The 23,593-nt window shown below is 37.4% G+C and overlaps 1 protein-coding gene across 1 annotated transcript; it reads left to right on the top strand.

The window, feature by feature from the left end:
• Positions 1–1,381: 1,381 nt before the first annotated feature.
• On the top strand, positions 1,382–23,472 carry nbr1b (NBR1 autophagy cargo receptor b). Its single transcript, XM_052132405.1, has 21 exons — positions 1,382–1,648; positions 2,408–2,470; positions 3,305–3,323; positions 3,464–3,486; positions 3,599–3,829; positions 4,051–4,128; positions 4,285–4,481; positions 6,866–6,991; positions 7,073–7,276; positions 7,630–7,789; positions 7,881–8,150; positions 8,619–8,750; positions 8,855–8,930; positions 16,223–16,333; positions 16,455–16,613; positions 16,704–16,907; positions 17,248–17,674; positions 19,598–19,680; positions 20,508–20,577; positions 20,747–20,843; positions 21,820–23,472. Exons 1-21 carry the CDS (start codon positions 1,547–1,549, stop codon positions 21,991–21,993), a joined length of 3,006 nt encoding a protein of 1,001 aa, XP_051988365.1. The 5' UTR covers positions 1,382–1,546; the 3' UTR covers positions 21,994–23,472.
• The last annotated feature ends 121 nt before the right edge of the window (positions 23,473–23,593 follow it).

The following is a 23,593-nucleotide window of genomic DNA, read 5'->3' as shown; positions in this document are numbered from 1 at the left end:
AGTGTAGACTAGAGGCAGATGTTTGAAGAAAAGTAGAAAAACTGGATAGATCACATTATGAACTCTTGCATAATCATTGTGGAGACACGGACAACTCAAAACATAGGTAACCTGCTGAAAACTAAAACAAACTTATAGTGTACTTGGACTGATTGTGATATTATGCAGCAACAACAACAAAAAAAAAGGCATTTACCAAAACAAGGCATTTACCACAACTCTTTTAGATCAGATCAATTAATAATTTGCTTTCAAATGTAAAAAGAAACATGGGAGAAACATGTTTGATGGGAGCAATTTATGTGGACTGAAATATAAATATTTCAAAAACTGTGTCTGGTAATGGAGCGATCAAGGTGAGTGTACACATGTAGATATAGTTCTATATTTTGGAGGACACAGCATTGACAATATATTTAGCATAATGTTGATTACACACAAATGAATTTTGACTCGTCCCTCCTTTTCTTAAAGTTTTTTAATGTTAAAATACTCACTTTTTCAAAAGTATAGTCACAAGAAATTATTGATATATGCGTTAACATGATTTTATTGTGAACAAAATTACTTACTAACTTTATCTGTGTAAAGTTTAAATCTTCATTGCCATGACAATGTAATGTAAACTCAACCTAAAACGACTGTAAAAATGACGATTTAAAAAAGTTTACAGCTCAAGTAATACATGAGTTTTAACAGAAGAATTAATATAGGCTAAGTGCTTTCATAAAATTATAAGCTTAACATTTCTGCCTTGAAACCCTCCAAAAAGTGGCCCCATTTACTTCCGTTGTAAGTGCCTCACTGTAACCTCTTTACTTTTTTTTTTAAGAAAAGGAAGAACGAGCCAAAATACATTTTTGCAGTAATCAACAGCACGCCACAAATGCTGTAGACTGAGCTTAACTTGTATTGAATGTAGAATATTCCTTTAAGTAAAATAATTAAGTATAATGATTACGTATTATTATACAAATATAGTTAATATCATACAAATAGTATTACTTATAATAATGCTACTGGTGTCAGTGTGGCAAGATCTATCTTTTTAGAGAGATAATGTATTTCCAGCGGTCACATTTTGATTTACACAGAGCAAAGAGACACTAAGCAGTTGACTCCATTAAGTCCTTTATCAGATCTTATAGATGTGTGAAATTTAAAGAACAAAAATATGTACAGTTGGCTTGGTGATAAGACAGTAGGCTATGCCATATCGTTCCCCTTACTTACAAAATGCAATTACTATCTTAATTATTAATCATGGATCAGTTCAGATCTATCGATCTACATATGCTATGTAACAATACTACATTAACATTCACCAGATATTGCACAACAGCGGAATATTGACCTACTCATCAGCTTCTTCCGCTTTGAATGACGTCAGGCCTTTTTCCTGTCAGCTGATGCAGTGGTAGCGTTTACGTCGCTGATGTAAACATAGAGGACCATTTTGATCAGAGAAATCCAGAGGCAAGAGTACAGCAACTCACCAAAGCCTTTCTCTTATCATCTATGCAACGCCTCAAATAGTCCTCGCGCCATGGATTTCTACATCAATCTGAAGGTGAATTTCCGAGGGAATGCGAAGAGTTTCTTGCTGTCTGGCACAGAGACGAAGAGTTGGGAGTCTATGGAGGCAATGGTAAGCACAAGATGATGATGAAGTGATGTCAGTCTGAACGCTCATCTTCATGCCGCAAAGTCCTTTTATCCGATGGATGTCTTGTGCGATTAGAGTAGTATTACAAAGCATTTGTTTTGACATTCACGTCTCTGAGTGTTACTTTGACGAGCGGCATGCAGTAAAAATCTTAATCGTTTTGAAAGAGTGGGCCAAGCGACCATTTTGCCGAAAGCTAAGAATTAAAAAGCCACGTTTTAAAATATGTATTGCTATTAAAATAAATGCTTTATAGTTTTGCTTTCGGATCTGACGTGTCTAGGCCTTCAATCTAATACAGGCCATTGAGTAGAAAGCCATATGTGACGAACCTGCTGTCACGTCTGAAGTTCCAGCACTTGTATGTTGTGTTGATCACGGATTGTGTCTCAACCTTTTGAGCTCTGGACAGCGTTTTTGTGCTTGCTAGCCGCGTAGCTAGTCCAGGAATAGTTCACTAGTTTTTGAAACATAACAATTGACTGCTATAGTAAATTGTATTTTTCTCGTCCACTTGCAAAACACTGTGTCATGTAAATGATGCGCAGTATCATCTTGCGCGCGCAGAATTGTGGCACAATATAACTGGATCGAGAATGAGTAAACTGATAGGTTGCAAAGCGATATCAGAAAAGGAGAGCAATAGGTAGTTGTAGACAGTTGTGTTTATTATTAAACATAAACTATAATCCTCCATTAAGGGAGTGGTGTCTTGACTTTCGGTATTGCTTTGTTCTTCAGGTGAAGAGGTCTTTTAGCCTGTGTAATTTACAAGTGACGTATATCGATGAGGAGAATGAAGAGGTAAGCGTACATTCATGAATTTGGATGCATTGTGTTTTTCCGTTTCGGGTAATTACATGTCTCAGGGGTTACTTTTTATTAACCCAAACAGTTTTCAACTTTTTGCTTTTTGTTATATGAAGGTCACATTAAAACTGACTAGGAAACATCATTATTTATTTTTGGCACTTTTCAAATGCCCTTTTTCCTAAAGATTTGACTGTTTTTGACTTGTTCCAAGACCAGACCCAGACTTTCAATATTAAGATAAGAATATATATATATAAGATTATTTTTTTAAACTATGATCATCTAAACAAAAAGTGAAAAAAGCATCAGCCATTTCATAATTTATTGTGAAAATTATTTCTATCAATTTAATCCCAGTTGTGCTGTAATTTCCACCACACACCAAACAATTTTTTTTGAAAACGTCAGTTTACCAAGTCAACACAAATGGTCAGCGAAGAGCATGCTCGAAATCATATAGAAAACAAATTATGTTAGAAGAACAGAGCATAATTTCCAATACAGCTGTAATTTTGAAAAATTATGCAAAAAAAAAAAAAAAAAAAAATTTTGTTTTTGATTTAGTTGTGTGTATTTAAGATACATACTATGTTAGCTATAAAATTAGCCTTAGCAAGACAAAGGAGTTTTCTTTCTGTCACTGTCATTTCTACCACATCGTTTAATTTAGCACAACACAGAATTTGAGATGTGATACTGTGAAATAACACTGTAGTGGGAATTTTGAGGACTTTAGAAAAAAAAGTAGAAGAAATCCCCATTTATTCAGAATTTTCTTTAAAGGAATATTGCTAATATAATTTTGTGTTTTACTCTTGGTTTTAGGTATCCATAAACAGCCAATGTAAGTAAAAGGTCTTCATCTGTGTCACCAACAGTCAAACAAATCAAAGCAAAATAAATAAATACATTTTGAATTCAGGAAGAACATTTGATAAATTGGAAGATAGATATTGATTTTAGCTCTCTTTTTTCTCTTTTCAGTGGAATATGAAGAGGCCCTGAAGGTAAACGATTATTGCTTTACCTGTTTAGAGTGTTTTTGTAGAGTGTAGTAAACCTATTGCTTTGGAATAAACAAAGGTGAGACCTCACATGTCTTTTTTTTTGAACCCATAGAGTGCTGCACGACAGGGGAACAGACTGCAAATGAATGTGTATGAGACAAGGGGCAATACAGCCAGAGTGCCAGGACCGGGTCCACCACAAGGGTCTGGGGTTGGTTTGACTCAGGTGAAACCTAGTAGTGTTGGAGAACCCAAGAAGGGATTCAGGCCTCCTCAACACTGCCCTACTTTGGCACAAGTAGTGAGTCGCAAAGTGCAAGCTGCAGTCCCAGAGGAAGGATTGGTAAGAATATATGATCCAATGGTTTTGCACAAACACAAATGTAGCCTGTGTTGTTGTTGTAGCAAATTCATGACAGCTACTTATTAAGTTTGCATGTGTAATATTACATTTGGATTTGTTTTATAAATATGGTTTAAAAGTTGTATTATACTTTGGTTGCATTGTAACATTCAATACATTTATTTCTGTTTTAATATCATTAAACTGCTTTTGTTTTAAAGGTAATTGTAAATGAACTCAAAGGTGGAAAAGCGGAGGATAAGACACCTCCAGCCTGGTTCACGTCATACATGGAAAAGGTACGAGAAATGGAACATTTCGAATTGACAAATGTTGTTCAGTGCCGAAGTGTGTAAGATTCTGACACCTTTGGCAGTGGTGAAAAAAAACTGTCATCATTATGGAAACATCTTCTCTCTATTATTCCCTTTTCCAAAATCTTTTTACTGGTACAGTTTAAGGACCAGGTGGTTCGGGAAGCAGTAGAAAAGATCTGCAGAGAGTTCTCTGGACAATGCTGCATTCATAAACCAGTGGGAGCAGAGGCACAGATTCCTGAGGTCACCTCATCCACTCTGCCTGGTGCCCCAAGTTCAGCTCCAGCCTGCAGCAGCTGCCGGGGCCAGACTGCAGGTGGCGGATACCAATGCAGGTTAGATCTGAGTGTCCATTGTTGTTTTTTCTACCTTTGTCTCCTGATGTTTAGCAGTGATTACATCTTCTAGTGCTTTTTTTGTGAAGGCAATGGCCCAATTGTGAGTGTTGCTGCCTTGTGGACTGACTGATAAGTGCAAATAATTCCTGGCACATGCGCATTCTTTGCGTTTAGAGTACGCACGGTTAGAAACATCGAGCACCATGCTGATGATGAAATTTGCTCTATGCATCATTTACGCAGATGCCTTGTGTTCGTGACTCACTGAAGTATACTTTGGGCTTAATGTATTGGAAATGCAGATGACTGATTAATCGGCAATAGTTTTTAAAATATATTTAATAAATGTAAAAAAAAAAATCTTAGTCTTTCTTACTGTGATGGGCACAGACATTGAGACTCTTATTTTGAGATGTCTGTGCTCCCAGCTACTCTCACAATCGCATAAGGGAAACAAAACATACACTCATACAATCATATGTAATGTATTACAATAGAAACACTATAAAGGAAACATTGTGATATAGGCTAATAAATACTTTATGAGCAGTAATTCATCAGTAGTAGATAATTATTCATTAATAGTAGATTGATGTATGTTCTGATGTTTTCTTATAGCCACATTTTTCATTGCATGCCCTTGCTTCAGTGTAGAACACTTGATTATCTAATCAAAATAACAAGCTGAGGATAAAAATATGGATGAATATTGTCAATGAAGAAAGATTTAGATACAGCAAATCTCAATGAGGTGTCAGGCCACAGAAGAACACCGAGAATAGTAATAATAAAAAAATACAGGCAAATATCAGTGTTGATTTTTGCAGATAGTTCCAAAAAACAACTATCGGCTCCATTTAAATGGTAAAACCGTTCTATCGGTCGGCCTCTGAAAGCAACAACATTTTTTTAAAATACTGCTTTGACCAGAAATATTTTACTATGTGCAGGATTAACAAATAAATACCAAGTGAGCAAAAATGTTGTTGTTGTTACATCCGTGTTTGTTTTGTACATTATTACTGTTGTGCTTTGCTCTTTCTCTAGCTGGGTTTCCATCCAACTATTTTTATGCACATTTTGAAATTTCACATAAGAAATCCTGAATGGAAATGCTTGATATGCCAATAAACATTCTAAATTAGCTTAAAATTTAATGCACTTGAGGAGGTGGATTTTCTAGAGTTTCGCATTAGTTAAAATGCACATTAAGGTGATTGAAATGGTTTATTCGCGAAACGATGATGTGTTTTGACCATTCGTGCATGTGTTATGAGTGTGCGATGGCTTGATGTGACTAGCCCACCGAAAGGTCCGACCTTGGCACACAATTCTTTGAACATAGCGCTTATCAAGCAGAAGTGTTTAACACAGCTGTCTGATAAAGTGTGTCTTCTCAATCTGCCAGAACAGTTTTGAGAGTGGGCGCTCCCAGGTATGCGGAGACTGGCGGTGTGTGAGCATCGCAGATATTTCAGCCCACATTATATCAGATATTTCACTTATTCTGCGGTGTATAGTGGATGCATTTAATAAAATGAGATACTTGCTCCAATCTTGCAAATAAAACTGTCCCTAAAGCAGGGAGAGGTCATTCAGCCGCTCCACCCTCATGATATGCGCATTACGTAGTGGATTGAAATGCGCAACAATACGTGTTTTCTTAAGTCCAATTTTTAGATATGCGCTTAAACAATTTGAAACATTTTGGATGGAAACCCAGCATTTTGTTGGTTCTTGGTGTGTCTGTTCCAGGTGCAGCTAATTTGCCAATCATTTGCTTCACCTATATGATGGTGACTTACTATTCCTCAGTGTGTGCCTTATAAAATCTCTGTGCTGCTGTTGAGATACAAAACTGTTGCGACTTCAGGCTGGTCGCACTCCTCCAGGCTCCCCACCAGTCGCCAGACCTTGTGTTTCAAGAACTGTGATAGTTCTTTGCATTTGTGCTAGTTCTGTAGGGGTGAACTGCCCTGTTTCTTTGACTGTTCGTCCTGTTTTGTTGGTTAAGTTATTTTAGTTTAATTGTATTTTTGTTTCCTCCTTTCAGGTTAGTTATTTTAGTTTTTTCTTTCTAGGTTGATTGGTTTATTATTTTGGGCCAGGGGTCACCCTGAAGCCCAAATACTTGCTGCTTATTTGTTACATCTTTGAAAATATTTACTTCCAGTAAAAAACAATATTGGATCTATGATCACTGTGTTGTCTTGGGTTTTTGGTCTGACGGTTGTATGGGGATCACACCTCCCTTTACTTTTGTAATATTGCTTGAATTATAAGTCACACGAAAATCTGGCATGATGTAAATAGATGTAGTAGACTTTCATCTTGTCATTACCCATTGTAAGTTTTATTTTGTTTGGTTTCTTGTTACCCAGTGTGTGTACCTCCTGCACTCTGTGTGAGCCTTGCAGCTTTTCACATGATCCAAGCCATAACCTTGTGAGAGCCAGAACTCCCTTGTCCATTCCTGAGCATGGTTCTCCAGCACCAGACCACAGCAGGTGGGCTTTTGTCCTCTGTTTGATGCTTTGGTATCAAAGTTCAGAAAAGGCTGAAATAAATAATCAAATCTTACTCTAAAGGTTCTACAGAAGGGGTGACAGGAGCTTTCGTAAGGCAGAGAAGCAGCGCCTTAAAGCGGAGAAGCGACAGCTTAAAGCGGAGGTGAAAGAGATCAGGAAACAGCTGAGGATGGAGAGAAGAGGGCTGCAGTGGAGTGCTGCTGGAGAAGGGAGCTCTTCACCTGTCCTGCTGCAGCCACGGGCCACACAGGCAAACAGCCCAGAGTAAGAGTTACACCTCTCTTCCAAATGAGGTTAATAATCTTTCAATGAATAAGAACATATAAAATTAGAAAGAGTTCTAATAGTATTTCGTTTTGAAACCTCTGCTCTATCTTTTGAAACCTCTATCTTTTTTTGTTTTAATGCAGTTCTTATAGATTTATTTTCTCCAAAGTCCAGATTTCTTTTTTTTTTTTTTTTTCGTTTTAAATGAACATTTTCAACCCTCTCTCTGACCTTTAGAAATAAACTCCTTTTTGCTGCGTTGCTTTATTCTTCAATTTAAGCAGTCACTTTGAATATGAGATAGTATAGTTGTGTTGCGTCCTATAATTTATTTTTGTTTGTCATTGCAGTCGTCCTAAACGTCCTTGCCCATTGTCTGTGCCAGCTATGACGGCTCTTCTTCTGGATGAAAACCTGCCTGATGGATCACGTCTGCGTCCTGGGACCAAATTCATCAAATACTGGAAAATGAAAAACAGTGGAAGAGTGTGCTGGGACTCAGAGACCAAGGTAATCACACACACTCTTGAATAAACACACACTGTTGTGTACACACAAATAAACATACAAACCTGAGTGTCCTATCTCAATCCCTCCTCAGTTGAAGTTCATGTGGGGGAACCTGGCAGTGGGCTCGGGTGAAAGGTGGCGAGAGATCGCAGTTCCCACACTACAGCCAGGACAGGTGGGTGTGGTCAGCGTGGCACTCTGTGCTCCGACGCTAGAGGGCACCTACACTTCCCACTGGCGCCTAGCACACAGAGGAGAGCAGTTTGGGCCGCGTGTGTGGTGTAGCATTGTGGTGGATCCACATGCTCCTACTGCCATCTGTGCTGATGGGCTGCTTGTGTCTCCATGTGTCACCCCACAGGTAAGGCAGCTATGTGGAGACACTCTCAACCACCAAAGAAATCCACTTTATCTGGACAGCTATTGTTATGTACACTGGAATCTCCCACCCTACGTGTCCACTGGTGTGGAAGAAATTCACTCAATACCGCTCAAAACGCTAGAGATCTACTTTTGGGGGTGTTTATTGAAAGCATTGTGAACCACAGTGTGGTTATCTTTAATATGATTTATGATTGCTTTTAATTCACGGTCATAAAATGAACATATAAATGCCTGATTTCAGTTGGAAAAAAGCTAACTTTATTTCTGATTGCCTGAAATATACAATTACTATTTAATACACTTCTGCCTGCACACCTCTACATGAGTGTGCGGTTAGAAGTATAGGCTTCTAGGTAGAACATTGTGAAGTGGAGGAACTTATCTTTTTTAAAAGACTTTCACTGTGTTACCTTCGGAATAAAACGTATGTCCTTGTGGCTTTCAGGAAAAGTCTTCCCGCACTCTCGAGAGGGAGGAGAAATGCCGGGCTGCTTCAAGGGACCAATTGCTCTTATCTGTGAACCAAGACTGTAATCAGGAATTCTACATTCCATCTGTGGATTTACTCACAGCTCAGGTATGTTTAATTGAAAATCAAGTTTTTCATGTTTATCACTTTCTCATCATGTTATGTAAAGGATTTTGTGCCAGTTCAATACACACTCTTTTGCTTTGACTTAGGATTTACTGTCTTTTGAACTGCTTGACATCAACATTGTGCAGGAACTGGAGAGTGTCCCAAACAACACTCCTGCAGGTAATCTTTCTGGAATCAGTCTATTTATTATGTTCCTAATAATTATCATGGAATGCTCATACGAGCTATGCATATTAATATTGAGCAGTAGAGGGCAACCCTCTGGGGTCTGAGGGTGTTTTGGGCCCTGGAGACATTTTGACATGCCTTGACATTTGTGCTTTTTTCAGTTTCTTAAAAACATATTAATGGCTAAATTCTGATAACACTGTATTCAGCACAAGCTGTGCTAAAATATATGTGAGCTACATGTGTGTACATGTTTGTATTTTTGAGAAAATAACGTTTATGCATGGTTTTTATAAAAACAAAACTTTTAAGTCACTGAAATAAGGTCATATAATACATACTAAACATTGTCCACAAGACTTTTGAGAACTGGATCTTGTAGCTTAGAGTTGTTGCTACAAAATGATGTGAAAACCATCCTTATCACTCATTCATACAAAACAATATAGTAATTGAACTTTTGTAAGACACTTTTAGTGTTAGAAAAGTCATATGCGAGGAGGCATGAACTATTATGAATATGGATTGTAATTCACACCTGAGGAGACAAAAGACCCCTCCCCTGGGCCTATCACAGGAATGTGACAGAAAGAGAATGAATGTGAGGAGACTTAATGATCAAAATCAAGTTTTAAGTTAAAAGAAGCCTGACTATACATTTTCTTTACATAAAGACTTTACTTAATTTTAGACCTACACTACCATTAAAAGAAGTCTCTTCTGCTCACCAAGGCTGCATTTATTTGATCCAAAATACAGTAAAAACTTGATCCAAAATACAGTAAAAACAGTGATGTTGTGAACTCATTTTACAATTTAAAAGAACAGTTTTCTATTTGAATATATTGTAAAATGCAATGTGTGATCAAAGCTGAATTTTCAGCACCATTACTGCAGTCTTCAGTGTCACATGGTCCTTCAGAAATCATTATAAGATGCTGATTTTCGAATATGGGCATATTTAAAGTGCATTTTACTCATTTAACCTGAACACATATTTGCAAGCACAAGCTTTGTTGATGATAATGAGGCAGCATAAACACAAGTTAAAATATAATCTAAATATTCATATTATTTTTTATATCATATTACACATATCATACAGCATACAATGTTAATGCCTGCTTCAGCCAAAACAGCATTTAAATGTAACTAAATATTGCTTATTAGGAGTCATATTTCAGATGTCAGTACTCTGAATCCTGTCTGGCAAGTTTAGAAACAGTTCCACTAGTAAAATATGTACATGTTTATATAAAATAGCACGTCAGTGTTCATCGGAGTCCCGCTCTTCTTCTGAGGAAAATTGTAACTCTTCGTCACTATCCAGGAGTTTTCTCACTTGTGTATCGTGCTCTCTTTCAAATGCGCAGATAAGTGAATGAACTATATTTTTTTCAAGGCACAGTCGGGGGCGTTCACCATTTGATTTGATCGTCTCAGCACATTAGCGTATGAATGGCGCGCTCTGCTGGTGGGTGTGATCACATTAGAGAAAATGAGCTGAGCCAGTAAAAACTGTACATTGCTTTGTTTCATACAGATTACATTGCAGGAGAATATTTGTTTTAAATTTGCGTATTCGCAGAGTTTCAGTTCATTTTTGTGAAATGTTTCAGAAATATGCTTGTGAACCCAGAGACTGCTGACAGCTCACCCTTTTTATTTTCTTTATTTTACAAAAGCACAAGGTTTTGTTGTTAATGTGAGTGTACACAAATAAAAGTAGACCCTTTATAGTCTCTAATGATGTCTTACACTAAATTGTATGCCCCAAAATGTTATGTTATTTCCGCTGTAATGACGAGGAAATTTCTCTTCCAGGAATATAAACCAAAAATATTGATGACCCTTCTTGCACTTCTCAGTTTTGATCGAAAGCTGTCTAAGGGCATTTTCAGACCTGTAGCTCATTTGAGTTGTTCTGAAATAGGGGCCAAAATTGTTACTGTGTTGCAGTTTCTTCTTGGTTCAGATATATTTTTCAAAAATGACCAAAAGTGATTAATTAAATCACATGTGAGCAAGCTGTCTCCTCATTGGTCACAAATTTTATGTTCTGTGAAATAGCTCCTCCATTGATCTACCGGTTAAAATTATACACCTGTAAAAATTTGTCAACCATTACAAGTCAGGTCCAATAAGTTAATGCCACGGTTATGCAAAATCACCACATGGTACAGATTGAACGTTCCAGTCAGAGGTTGAGTGGAAAATAAACATTATCTGTCACAGGGATGGATATGATTTGTAAAATATATGACATGGACATTTTTATCCATCTCTAGTTTTTAATGCTTTTGCATTATTAGCATTAAAGGTGTCATGACATAATAATTTTATTATCTTCCCTGAGGTCCACTTATAATGTTAATGTTTGTTTGCACCAAAAAAGTATTTGGTCATATATAATTATTTTCGACCCTGTATCTGGCCCTCTGTATTAAATGCTCTCTGGCCCTTTAAGACTTCAAAATAAAAGCCCACTGTTATGATTGGCTAACATCCTGCAGTCCTTCCAATACAGCCATGTTTGAAATGCAGTCCGAAGAAAATTAACACACTCCACACAACATTATAAAACTACATTTCAGGTAGGGCTGGGATAAACGATTATTTTTTAAACGATTAATCTAGCGATTTATTTTTTCGATGTATCGATTAATCTAACGATTCATTTTTCCAGTCCGATTCGATTTCGATTCGATTATCTCCCCATTAATTGACTAATAGCAATTTATACATGTTGATTTACATATCTCAATGGAAAAAAATGAATTCCTTAACATTGCAATATATGTATATTGCTCTTAAAATTCCAAAATAAAAGACTATACAAGTGCAAAGTAATGCATTCTTAGTCAGAGGTAGCATTCAATAAAATCTTGAAGCCTTGAAAACACATAGGCCTAGCTTACTGAAAAAAGTGCATCTTGTAATTCTTCTTTCAGATTAAAATAACAACAACTTGATGTCTAGCATTCAATAAAAAAATTAAAAAGGTCACCCAAAATACTTGTTTAGAGCAACTGAAAGAATACAGTAACCAATGTAAACTTGAGGGCTTTAAGCTAATACAGAAAGTGCTTTTCCAACAAAAAATAAATAAAAATTAACAGCGACAGTGGGAGCCAGCAGCCTGTCATTGCGTCCTTCCTGAACCAACAGAATTGAACATTTATGTTGAAAACACATAGTCCTAGCTTACTGAAAAAAGTGCATCTTTTAATTCTTCATTCACATAAAAATAACAACAACATATAGTAATACACTCTGCCACTCACCTTTTTCTTAAACTCAAAAATAAAATTCAAGTAAAAGTGTACAAGAGCAAAATAATGCATTCTGATGTCTAGCATTCAATAAAAAATAAAAAGGTCACCCAGCCACCCTTTCTTAGAGCTATTGAAAGAATACAGTAACTATTGTAAACTTGGGGGCTTTAAGCTAATACAGAAAGTGCTTTTCCAACAAAAAATAAACATTCAGAATTCAACATTTATGTTGAACATACTGAAAAAAAGCATCTTCATTCACATGCAAATAACAACTTACACGCTGACACTTTCCTTTCACCTTAAGAATAATGTGCGCGCGCGGCGCCTCTTCAGGTGCTGGTGCATTGCCGTGGTGCTAGAATGGAAGGCCATCTCCATTTTGCAAAGACGACATATCACGGAATTGTTTCCTTTAATGTAAAAGAATTCCCATACTTAAGAGGAACGAGTGCCTTGCACTTCTGATAGTCTGAGGAGCTACTCGTGTTACTCTCTCGGGCGCCGCCATCTTTGTTTTGGGTCTGACGGATCGACGCGCATATTTTGCGTCGACGTATTTTTTGATGACGTCGACGCGTTGTCCCAGCCCTAATTTCAGGGTTAACCCATAATGTTCACCCAACGCATGTCATCTGTAAATATTTAAATGTTCACTTAAGCAGCAACATAAACTATCAAACAGTCATGGCATATGAAATATTCATGAATTAAATAGTTTACTTACGTTTTTGCTGTTCAGTAGTATTTTAACTGCCCTATCTTTCAATAACAGTTTATTTGCAAAGCTTGAATCATATTGTGACTGGTTCACAAGCAATCCATTCTGAAATGTTCTGAATAAGCAAACATAATACAATCCATGGTGATGTTGGGGTGCTTCAACAGGCCAAAGCAGAGAGCCTGGTCTTCACAGGAGCGACATCTCACACATCCTCTCTGTTTGTTTACACATAGGACTGCATGTGTTTCTCCCAGTCAGTGGCCACAGCAGAATGAGAGGCATTTTTAAAAGCTGGGATTTTACTGCTCTTAAAACGTGGCGCACCTCACCGGAAACGCATCAAAACGATCAAAGATATCCTATAGTACATGTTTACAAAAAAAAACTATTTAAAATCACACAGATGGGTGCAAAAATGGTCCAGGATACCTTCAAAGCAGCACAAAAGCAAGAGAGCAAACTGCAAGATGAAACGGGATGAGGGTCTCCTATTTAAAGTTATAACTTGACATCGCATCTTTTAAAATTTATGAGTAATAAGGTGTCCTGTGCAAGTATCCTTTGCTGTAGCTGAATCTCCTATGACAGGCCCATCTCTGTCCTCTTCATCTGTGACTGACTGTTTGAACTCCAGTTGTTGGGGCCAAGAGTACAATGACAAAAAATAAACGTTGAGGTCTTGCTGAAAAGGCAGTCATATGCAGATGTATTTGGTCCTTGTGATGTCATACGTTCCACAACTTCCAAATGTCTGGTTTAAATAAATGTTCTGTCTATTAAGGAGGAAGTTTTCAGTTCTGAAACCTCTTATGTGTCAAAAGATCAAAGAAAATGTGATTCCTCATGTCATGACCCCTTTAGAAGTGTATTTTCTCACAGTCACAGAGCTCTCCCTCTCTCCCACAGACACACATACACAGCAGAAAGAGTGAACCCACGTACAAAATTAGTTTTTAAACTGTCAAAAAGCTGCTAATGCCGACCTACTTCTGTTCTGCCAACCGTTATCCAAAAAAGAGAAGCAATCGTGATAGAATTACCTTAGAAATTATAAAACTCATATTTTAAACCTGCAATTACAGTCAGGTCCATAAATACTGGGACATCAACACAATTCTAATCTTTTTGGCTCTATACACCACCACAATGGATTTGAAATGAAACGAACAAGATGTGCTTTAACTGCAGACTTTCAGCTTTAATTTGAGGGTATTTACATCCAAATCAGGTGAACGGTGAAGGAATTACAACAGTTTTTATATGTGCCTCCCACTTTTTAAGGGATCAAAAGTAATGGGACAGTTGGCTGCTCAGCTGTTCCATGGCCAGGTGAGTGTTATTCCCTCATTATCCCATTTACAAGGAGCAGATAAAAGGTCCAGAGTTCATTTCAAGTGTGCTATTTGCGTTTGGAATCTGTTGCTGTCAACTCTCAATATGAGATCCAAAGAGCTGTCACTATCAGTGAAGCAAGCCATCATTAGGCTGAATTTCAAAACAAACCCATCAGAGAGACAGCAAAAACATTAGGTGTGGTGAAATCAACTGTTTGGAACATTCTTAAAAAGAAAGAACGCACCGGTGAGCTCAGCAACACCAAAAGACCCGGAAGACCACGGAAAACAACTGTGGTGGATGACCGACGAATTCTTTCCCTGGTGAAGACAACACCCTTCACAACAGTTGACCAGATCAAGAACACTCTCCAGGAGGTAGATGTATGTGTGTCAAAGTCAACAATCAAGAGAAGACTTCACCAAAGTGAATACAGAGGGTTCACCACAAGAAGTAAACCATTGGTGAGCCTCAAAAACAGGAAGGCCAGATTAGAGTTTGCCAAACAACATCTAAAAAAGTCTTCACAGTTCTGGAACAACATCCTATGGACAGATGAGGCAAAGATCAACTTGAAACAGAGTGATTGGAAGAGAAGAGTGTGGAGAAGGAAAGGAACTGCTCATGATCCAAAGCATACCACCTCATCAGTGAAGCATGGTGGTGGTAGTGTCATGGCGTGGGCATGTATGGCTGCCAATGGAACTGGTTCTCTTGTATTTATTGATGATGTGACTGCTGACAAAAGCAGCAGGATGAATTCTGAAGCGTTTTGGGCAATATTATCTGCTCATATTCAGCCAAATGCTTCAGAACTCATTGGACGGTGCTTCACAGTACAGATGGAAAATGACCCGAAGCATACTGTGAAAGCAACCAAATAATTTTTTTAGGGAAAGAAGTGGAATGTTATGAATTGGCCAAGTCAATCACCTGACCTGAATCCGATTGAGCATGCATTTCACTTGCTGAAGACAAAACTGAAGGGAAAATGCCCCAAGAACAAGCAGGAACTGAAGACAGTTGCAGTAGAGGCCTGGCAGAGCATCACCAGGGATGAAACCCAGCATCTGGTGATGTCTATGCGTTCCAGACTTCAGGCTGTAATTGACTACAAAGGATTTGCAACCAAGTATTAAAAAGGGAAAGTTTGATTTATGATTGTTAATCTGTCCCATTACTTTTGGTCCCTTAAAAAGTGGGAGGCACATATACAAACTGTTGTAATTCCTACACCGTTCACCTGATTTGGATGTAAATACCCTCAAATTAAAGCTGAAAGTCTGCAGTTAAAGAACATCTTGTTCGTTTCATTTCAAATCCATTGTGGTGGTGTCTAGAGCCAAAAAGATTAGAATTGTGTCGATGTCCCAATATTTATGAACCTGACTGTATATCTAATATAATCACCAAAAGCTATATCTCTGTTTTGATGGTGAATTACAGTGACGAGCTGACCTAAAGATGTCTTCTCCAAAGATCCATCAGGTGTGTTCATAGCTTTTATTGGGATATTGTTTGGTTCGTTGGTCCACTGGGTCGGATTGCATTCTCACCACAAGTGAAACGCTCCAGAATTCATTTGCAATCGGTCCGAGACCTCCTTGTCCAATGGTGTGGACTTGAGTATGATTGCCGTGTTCATATATGCCTAATTTAACCAAACTACAAAAACGCACCAGGTTCGGAAACAAATGCTCCAAACAAGCCAGATTTGAAACCCTTAAATGAGAATGCCCCTCCCCAAAACCACCTTTAACCAACAAGCAAATAATGGTACATTGCTGTGACATAACTAAAGCCTATTGCTATTAAAAAAATGAGAGACAATCTTCAAGCGATTTCATGAGGTCCTAATAATTTAATGTAGACTTCAGGTTCGGCCTTTGATTTGACGTCAGTTAGCGGTCGTCACCATTGATCCTCCCTTTTTCTCTGTATGTATAAAGACATTACTCCATGCATATCACCTCTGCCCCATGATGGACCTCTTCAGGAGAAAGCAACATTGGGGCTAATCCAAGAAGAAACAGAAGCCCAAGGAGTCATCAACATCTTGGGTAAACGTGTTCTCCAAATATTTGTAAAGCATTACATTTCAATCTTATTGTTGGTATATTACTGCCAGTGATTATGATAGCTACAAGCTATTCTGTACATTTTCTAATGCCATTGCTACAGATGTGGCCCAAGGGACAGAATTAGAGGGAGTTCCAGCTCAAGAGAAAGGAGAGGAGAGCATCATTGGACCTCAGTTTGTGAGTCCGTCTGTGATCCGCTCACTTACTCTTTGTGGAGCTGCAGAACATGGTACACTTTGTTGGAGATGCCCCGCTAAAGGTTTGTGCGGTTTTTGTTAATGAATTTTAGCAGTACTTTCCATTGAAAGTGGGTAAAGATTACATTTACATAATTTCTGCCATCTTTCAGTGGTACGCCCAGCACCCCAAGGTTCGGTGTCTCTTTGTGAGAGAAAAGTGGAGAAAGATCCTGAAACAGGGGTAATATCTGCTCCAGCACCACTCAGAGTAGAGACAGCAGGAGTCTCTGCCCCTGCTCCACCCCAGACAGAGACAGCTGAGATATCCACTCCTGCTCCCCTACTGACAGGTCCAACAGAGATGATTAGCACAGGTAGGATCACTTTTATTGTGGAAAGATAATGCAAAGTGCTACAAGATAATCGGTCGCTTGTCAGACTGCTATCTATGTGTCACTGAATCCTGTGTTGGCAGAGTGCATTATCTACCCTCTTGATGATTTTACTAATGCATACAGTATTGTTCATTTTTTATTATTTTAAAAGAAGCATAAGTTGTTAAAACTAGGTAATAATCTTCGTTTTCTGACTGTTACTTAATCAGCCATATTATGTAATTTATTTGTTATCTTCAATTTCAAATGTTTTAATTGACTTGTAACTATTACCAATAACAAATTGAATAGACTTTAAAATTATTTTACTTATAATCAGATGAATGTCAAGAGTCTGACATTGAGCAAATCCTAGTGGAACCTGCACGTGGGGATCAAGTACAGGAAGCAGAGGAGGAAGTTGATAAGAAAGTGGAAGTGAAGGATGTCGTAGCAGCTAAGGAAACCCGCAGTAGGACCTCATCTGCGTCCTCTGAAGACTACATCATCATACTGCCTGACTGCTTTGACACCACCCGTCCTCTAGGGGAGTCCATGTACAGCTCAGCCCTTTCCCAGCCCGAAGAAGAGCTTGTAGAGGGATCAGTGGAGGGGGACAAACTGGAATCAGTGGAGACTGCAGAGATCCAGAGCCCCACTGCCACTACTGCAGATGCTAATGACATGCTCTGTGCCTCACAGACACTGGACACTGTTCCACTAACTCCTGTCATTGTAGTGGCACCCCGGCCCTCAGTTAAATCCTGGTGAGTATGCAGTTGGCATGTGAGCAGTTATACAGAGGGGACCAAAAGTTTGATACCACATTAAAGAAAAAAAAATCTAATTGAAACCTGAAAGTAGATAAACCTTATAGGATTTTTTAAATAAAGGAACGTTATGATGTAAAACGAATAAGAAGTATTTGAGATTCTGCAGTATTTCTAGGTCACTACTACTTTGTACAAAAGATCACATTTTCTTGCTTTCACTGAAGGGATAGTTCACCCAAAAATGAAAGTTCTCATCATTTATTCACCCCCATGCAATCACAGATGTGTATGACTTTCTTCTGCGGAATACAAATTAAGATTTTTAGAAGAACAATTTAGCTTTGTATGTCCATACAATGCAAGTGAGTTGTGACCAGTACTCAGAAGGTCCAAAAGCACAAAGGCAGTTTAAACGTAAACATAAGTCCAGTGGTTAAATGCATGTCTTCAGAAGTGATATGATGGGTGAGGGTAGGAAACAGATCAATATTGAAGTCCTTTTTTTTACTATAAATCTTCACCTTTGACAAGCTCCAACCAGTAGGTGGCTGAATGTGAAAGTAGCCTAGTTTCCATCCACTTTTCACACTATTTTGTTATCGACAAAGTGAAAATGCGTAAAACAAATTTTGCGAACTTTGTCGTTTTCTGCCTGTTTCCATTTAAATGGACTTTTATCAATATAATACAATTTTATTTTCCTCTTTTGTAAGTTGCTTTTGTATGTTGCGTGATGACGTCAGGCCTAAAAAAACACTTAGTCGCACAAGTTTTGGTTTATCGCAAAGGAAATCTGCCCTTAAGCCGTTTACATACAGAAATTAGTATTTATCACTAATTTGCCTCCCAGATGTCCCTAATTGTTTTCCTACAAAGTTTTGGTAAAATGGGGAAAGTATTGAAATTGAAATTTGTCAGCTTACTGTTATTTTAATTTCACAAATAAAAGCAATCAGAAGAGGAGGAATTGCAATCAAAAGGGAGCAGTTGCCCTTCTGATAGGACTGTAATATAGGTCCTTATCGCAGGTGCCACCGGTTCCGACCCGAAAGTGAATCGTCATGGCCCTGTTCAAGCTGGCAACCTGCACTAAGTAGCAGCAGAACTTTCAGTCTTAGTATAAGGACCATCAATTGATGTTTATATGCAGTGTTCACAGCTATTAAAGCAAAATTCATGCAGTGTAATATCAGGGTTTACATCTGATATATACCTGGTATTCTATTTTGAACAATCATCTAATCAAAAGCATCGCCATCACAACTGCATTATGTCCCGCATAATTCACCAGCAACTTTTAATGACCAACTGTACTTGATTGTCATCTAAAATTTATTTTATCATCATAATGCAATTTATATTTTCTGAAGAAGCTCAGCAAATGTGATCTGAGGTAAAGAGGGTTAGATTTAAAATATTTAAAAGGTTCAAAAGCTAGTTTTATGAAAGTGAACTCAGCATTGGACACTTGTGAATTTTTTGTGACAATTTGCATTTCCATCAGCTTTATTTTGATGTGCTAAAATTTTTTTTGCAAAAAATACTTGGATGGAAACGTAGTTACTTTAGAATTACAGTAAAAAACAACTTAAAAAAATAAAAAATTTCATATTGATCTGTTCTCTCCTACACCTATCAAATCGCTTCTGAAGACATGGATTTAACTACTAGAGACTTATGGATTACTTTTATACTGCCTTTATGTTCCCTTTGGGTGAACTATTCCTTTAAAGCACAGAATATGCTCTATGGAACATTCCCAATTCATGTGTAATACATGCCAGCTTTAGTGCATGCAAACATTGCAAACATTCATTCACATACTAATCACTGCCTGAATTTCTTTAACAGTCACATATGATTTATAGCAAAATGACCTGAACTTATTTCTTATTGATGTGAAATGTATTCATCCAGCACAGAGACGCAAGAGCAGACAGAGAATGGAGCAGAAGAGCAGGAGGGGAGAGATCCAGGAGAGCCAGGAGACAAAGAGAGAGGTGGGTGGAAACACCATGATATATTAAAGCATTATACAATGTATTATTTTAATTAAAGGTGAAGTGTGTCATTTCTGCACCACTAACATCACCAAACAGAATTGCAAAAATAATGAGCATTTGTCAAACGCGTAAATGCATATTGTTCGGTCTAACTAATTGTTCCACCCCAAACTCAAGCCATTGTTTGAGCCAATGTTTCCATGTCAGGCTTTTTGGGATGCTGAGACAAAAAGAGCAATATTTTAATAGAGCCACAGAGCCAAATTTTTACAGTTTTCATGGAAATCAATCTATGGATAGCTTACTTGTATTTTTATCTACATATTAAGCTGGTATGGTAGAATGCATTTTAACAATGAAAAGATTACACACACCATCATTTAAATGTATTAATAATAATATTTATCACAATAAACAATTCTTATATAAATAATTTTGTTCATTAACCTAACTGCAGGCTCTGCAAATGAATGTAGATTTCAACTGGTGAGCATATATCAACTACTTTGCAAAAGCTTCAATTGTGTCTTATCCAGTCCGAATTTAGAGCAGGAAATATCAGTTTATGCACACACACATACGCGCACACACACACACACACACACACACATGTTGGGTTTCCATGTTTTATGAGGACTCTAAATAGACATAATTGTTTTTATGTCAAATTGTCCCCACAACGTCAAAACCTTTGGGTTTTACTATCCTTCTGGGAACATTTGGTCCCCACAAAGTGATAAATACACACACACACACACACACACACACACACACACACACACACAAAGTCATGCTTCGGAGTTGATCTGCATTTTCTTTTCTAGATTCTGAGCCCAATCAGTCTGACCCTGAGAACTCATCTGTATCTGCAAAGTCTGAAACAGAAGAGCTCAGGTAAATCACACTTCAAACAACCACTAAAGCTAAGTTTAATGTAGCCTTAAGTATGGTCCTCCATACTTAACATTGGGCTCAAGAATCTTCCTCATTATGTCAATGTTGTCGCATTGTTTTCTTTTCTTTCTAATACTCTCATTCTCACGGTCTCGTTTCTATCCTTCAGGGCTAATAGCATCACAGGTGGATTGGTGAAAGGTGCCCTGTCTGTGGCAGCATCTGCCTATAAAGCTCTTTTTACTGGGCAAACTGGTTCTGAGAAGGTGAGAGTTTATGTTGTTTTAGCATTTCACCTGGTTTTAACAGTAACTCAGCTGGAGAAGGAGTATTTGTAAACGGGTTGTATCTTGTATGCACATGACATCTAAGTAATGGGGGAGACATATTGACGGAGCCACCCTTTATTTTTAATGCTGAAAATTCGAATACATATATTTAAAATGTTGTCCTTTGTATGTATTATGACTGGTTATTGGTATTACGATTGCATCACTACAGAAGCACTTTTTTTGTCACACTTTATATTATTTGTCTTTAACAACTGTGTACTATTAACATTACAATACAATGTATTTACTGTGTAACTACATGTTGTTCTTCAAAATTCTCACAAGATTCACATTTTCTGCTACTGAGTTTGAGGTATGCATAGGTTTAGGAGTAGGGGTATTGTTAGATTTAGAGTTACACTCTGTCTACACCGGAGGCGAGCGAAGTGTCGCATCAAAAGTAATAGAACCCCTTTATAAAGAATGATGCTGTCTACACTGGAAGCTTCCGTTGTGGTGTGTCTGTTGCGCTGACAATAATCAAATGTTGCTTTCCATTTTGCACCCCACTACACAAATTAAGCGGTTTAGAACGTTTGTGTCAGTATAGACGGCCTCAAGCCATTACATCGTGTCAGCGGACGTGCAAGGTGTAGACAGGGTATTATGGGTAATTTATCAGTTACTTCAAAGGTAGTTAAATGCAAGTACTTTAAATGTAAGTACAATGCAACAACATGAATGTACATAGTAGTTAAAGACACCAAATATAAAGTGGAATAATGTTTTCCCCACAAAGACCGCATTTAAAATTCTAATTTAATAGTGATTGACTATAGTGTAAGACAATGAAAAGTCTACACTTTTTTTGCTATACACACATTCATTTGGAAAAGTGTGTTACATAATTGTCTTAATCAAATCTAATTCAGGCCCTTAAGAGTTTAACATGCTTGTATTGGATGTGTAGCTCCCAGAAGATGCAGCTTCTCAGGATGCCATGATGGCTGTGCTGGTAGAGATGGGCTTTGGTGACCGAGCATTAAATCAGCGTCTTCTGCAGAAACACAACCGCAACCTGCTGGATGTGGTTAATGAACTGGTGCAGATGACTGACAACGACTGGTACACGACACGCTATTGATATGCAAATATATAAATTTCTTTCTAAATCTGTTGTGTATTTCTGTTTCTCTTTCTCTGTGCAATCAGCAGCTCGTTCCATGATACAGACTCACTTTTTCCATTTGGGTTGTGAAGATGATGTGTGTGAATCTGTCTGCTCCAATGTGTAATTAATAATCATTAGAGAACCAGTTCATCCCCATTACAACTTTGCTTGTCAATGTTTGTTGTTAGTGGGCATTAATGTTATCACAAAGTTGATCATGGGTAGGTAGTAAACACTAATATTTAAGTATTATTCCAATCGAAAAATATGCCATGCTTCAAATGAAAACCTATGTTATGATGATTTAAATAGTGTATTTTAACTACAGATCATTAGTTGTGTGTTAATATGAAAAGCTCTACAATGTGACTAGTTATTTATAACATATAAGTGAGTTGTTTCTGTTCCCTGGAAAAGGGCAGGATTGGAAAAGTGCAATAGATTTGGCTTTGCTTAGACTACATGTTAATCATCAGCCAAGACGAATAGAGAAAGGCTACTTAGACTTGAAAGTCATTACATGTGTCATCTTAACATGGACACAAGATGACAACTTCTCTTTACTGAAAAAAATAAATAAATAGCTTGTATGTTTTGTTTTTTTTTTGTTTGTTTTTTTTTTGTTGTTCTTGCTTATTTGTGGGAAATATTATATTGAAGACTATTGACTTGTTTCTAAAAGGTCCACGAATTAAGGCAAATATTGCACTTAGTGAATGCTTTGCATTTATGTCCATTGTCTGAAAAGGTCATGTGTTGAAGCAGCATTGCATTTGAATAGTTTAAATGGGACTGCAATGGACAGTGTGACATGTTTTATTTATGCTTTGAATGATTAGGGACAGCATAGGCAATCATGAAATATATTCAACATCAATTTGAATGAAAATGGTGAGACATATAGTTAAAAAAATACATGTTGTGCATTCCAAACCTGAAAATTAAATCATGCAAATTAAATATATATATATTTTGATAATTAAATAGCTCTTGTATTTAGTGTAATGAAGAATGTATCTCAAAGCTTTTCTTCAATGGGAGATTTTGAAACTACCTAATGTCTAAAGTGTGAAATCATTCCCTGTAAAACATTTAGCATTTCCTAATTTGCTTCATCAATGAAGATAGCATTTTTCATAAAGTGTGTATGGATACTTTGTAACTGTACTTTGGATGTACAAGTGGTACTTCCATAATTTTAACATTCACCTGCTTGTTTTACATAGGGTTCATATATGTTTTAGCCTGTACTTTACTTCTTCCATAAGAAAGCTGTAGTTTGGTCTTGGGGCTTGCAGGGGTCAGTAGACGTTTTAGGTTGAACTGTTGTGATTCTTAAACATATTCCATAGCAACAAATACACAAATGTTTGATTGCTGAATGGAGCATTCATCTTCTTGTGTTATTTCATGAGCGTGTATCTAATGTACACATCTGTCTGTAATAAATATCCTAATAATAGTTTTTGGGTGTGCCATGTTTCTTAAAAAAAAAAATGTTAAATTCAACACAATTAAATGGTTAAATGGTGTTACTAGTGTGAGATCAAACATTCATACTACACTTGACATT

The sequence above is a fragment of the Xyrauchen texanus genome, chromosome 8, assembly GCF_025860055.1.
Source record: "Xyrauchen texanus isolate HMW12.3.18 chromosome 8, RBS_HiC_50CHRs, whole genome shotgun sequence".
Classification (NCBI taxonomy): Eukaryota; Metazoa; Chordata; class Actinopteri; order Cypriniformes; family Catostomidae; genus Xyrauchen; species Xyrauchen texanus.
This window is presented reverse-complemented; position numbering and strand designations above follow the sequence as displayed.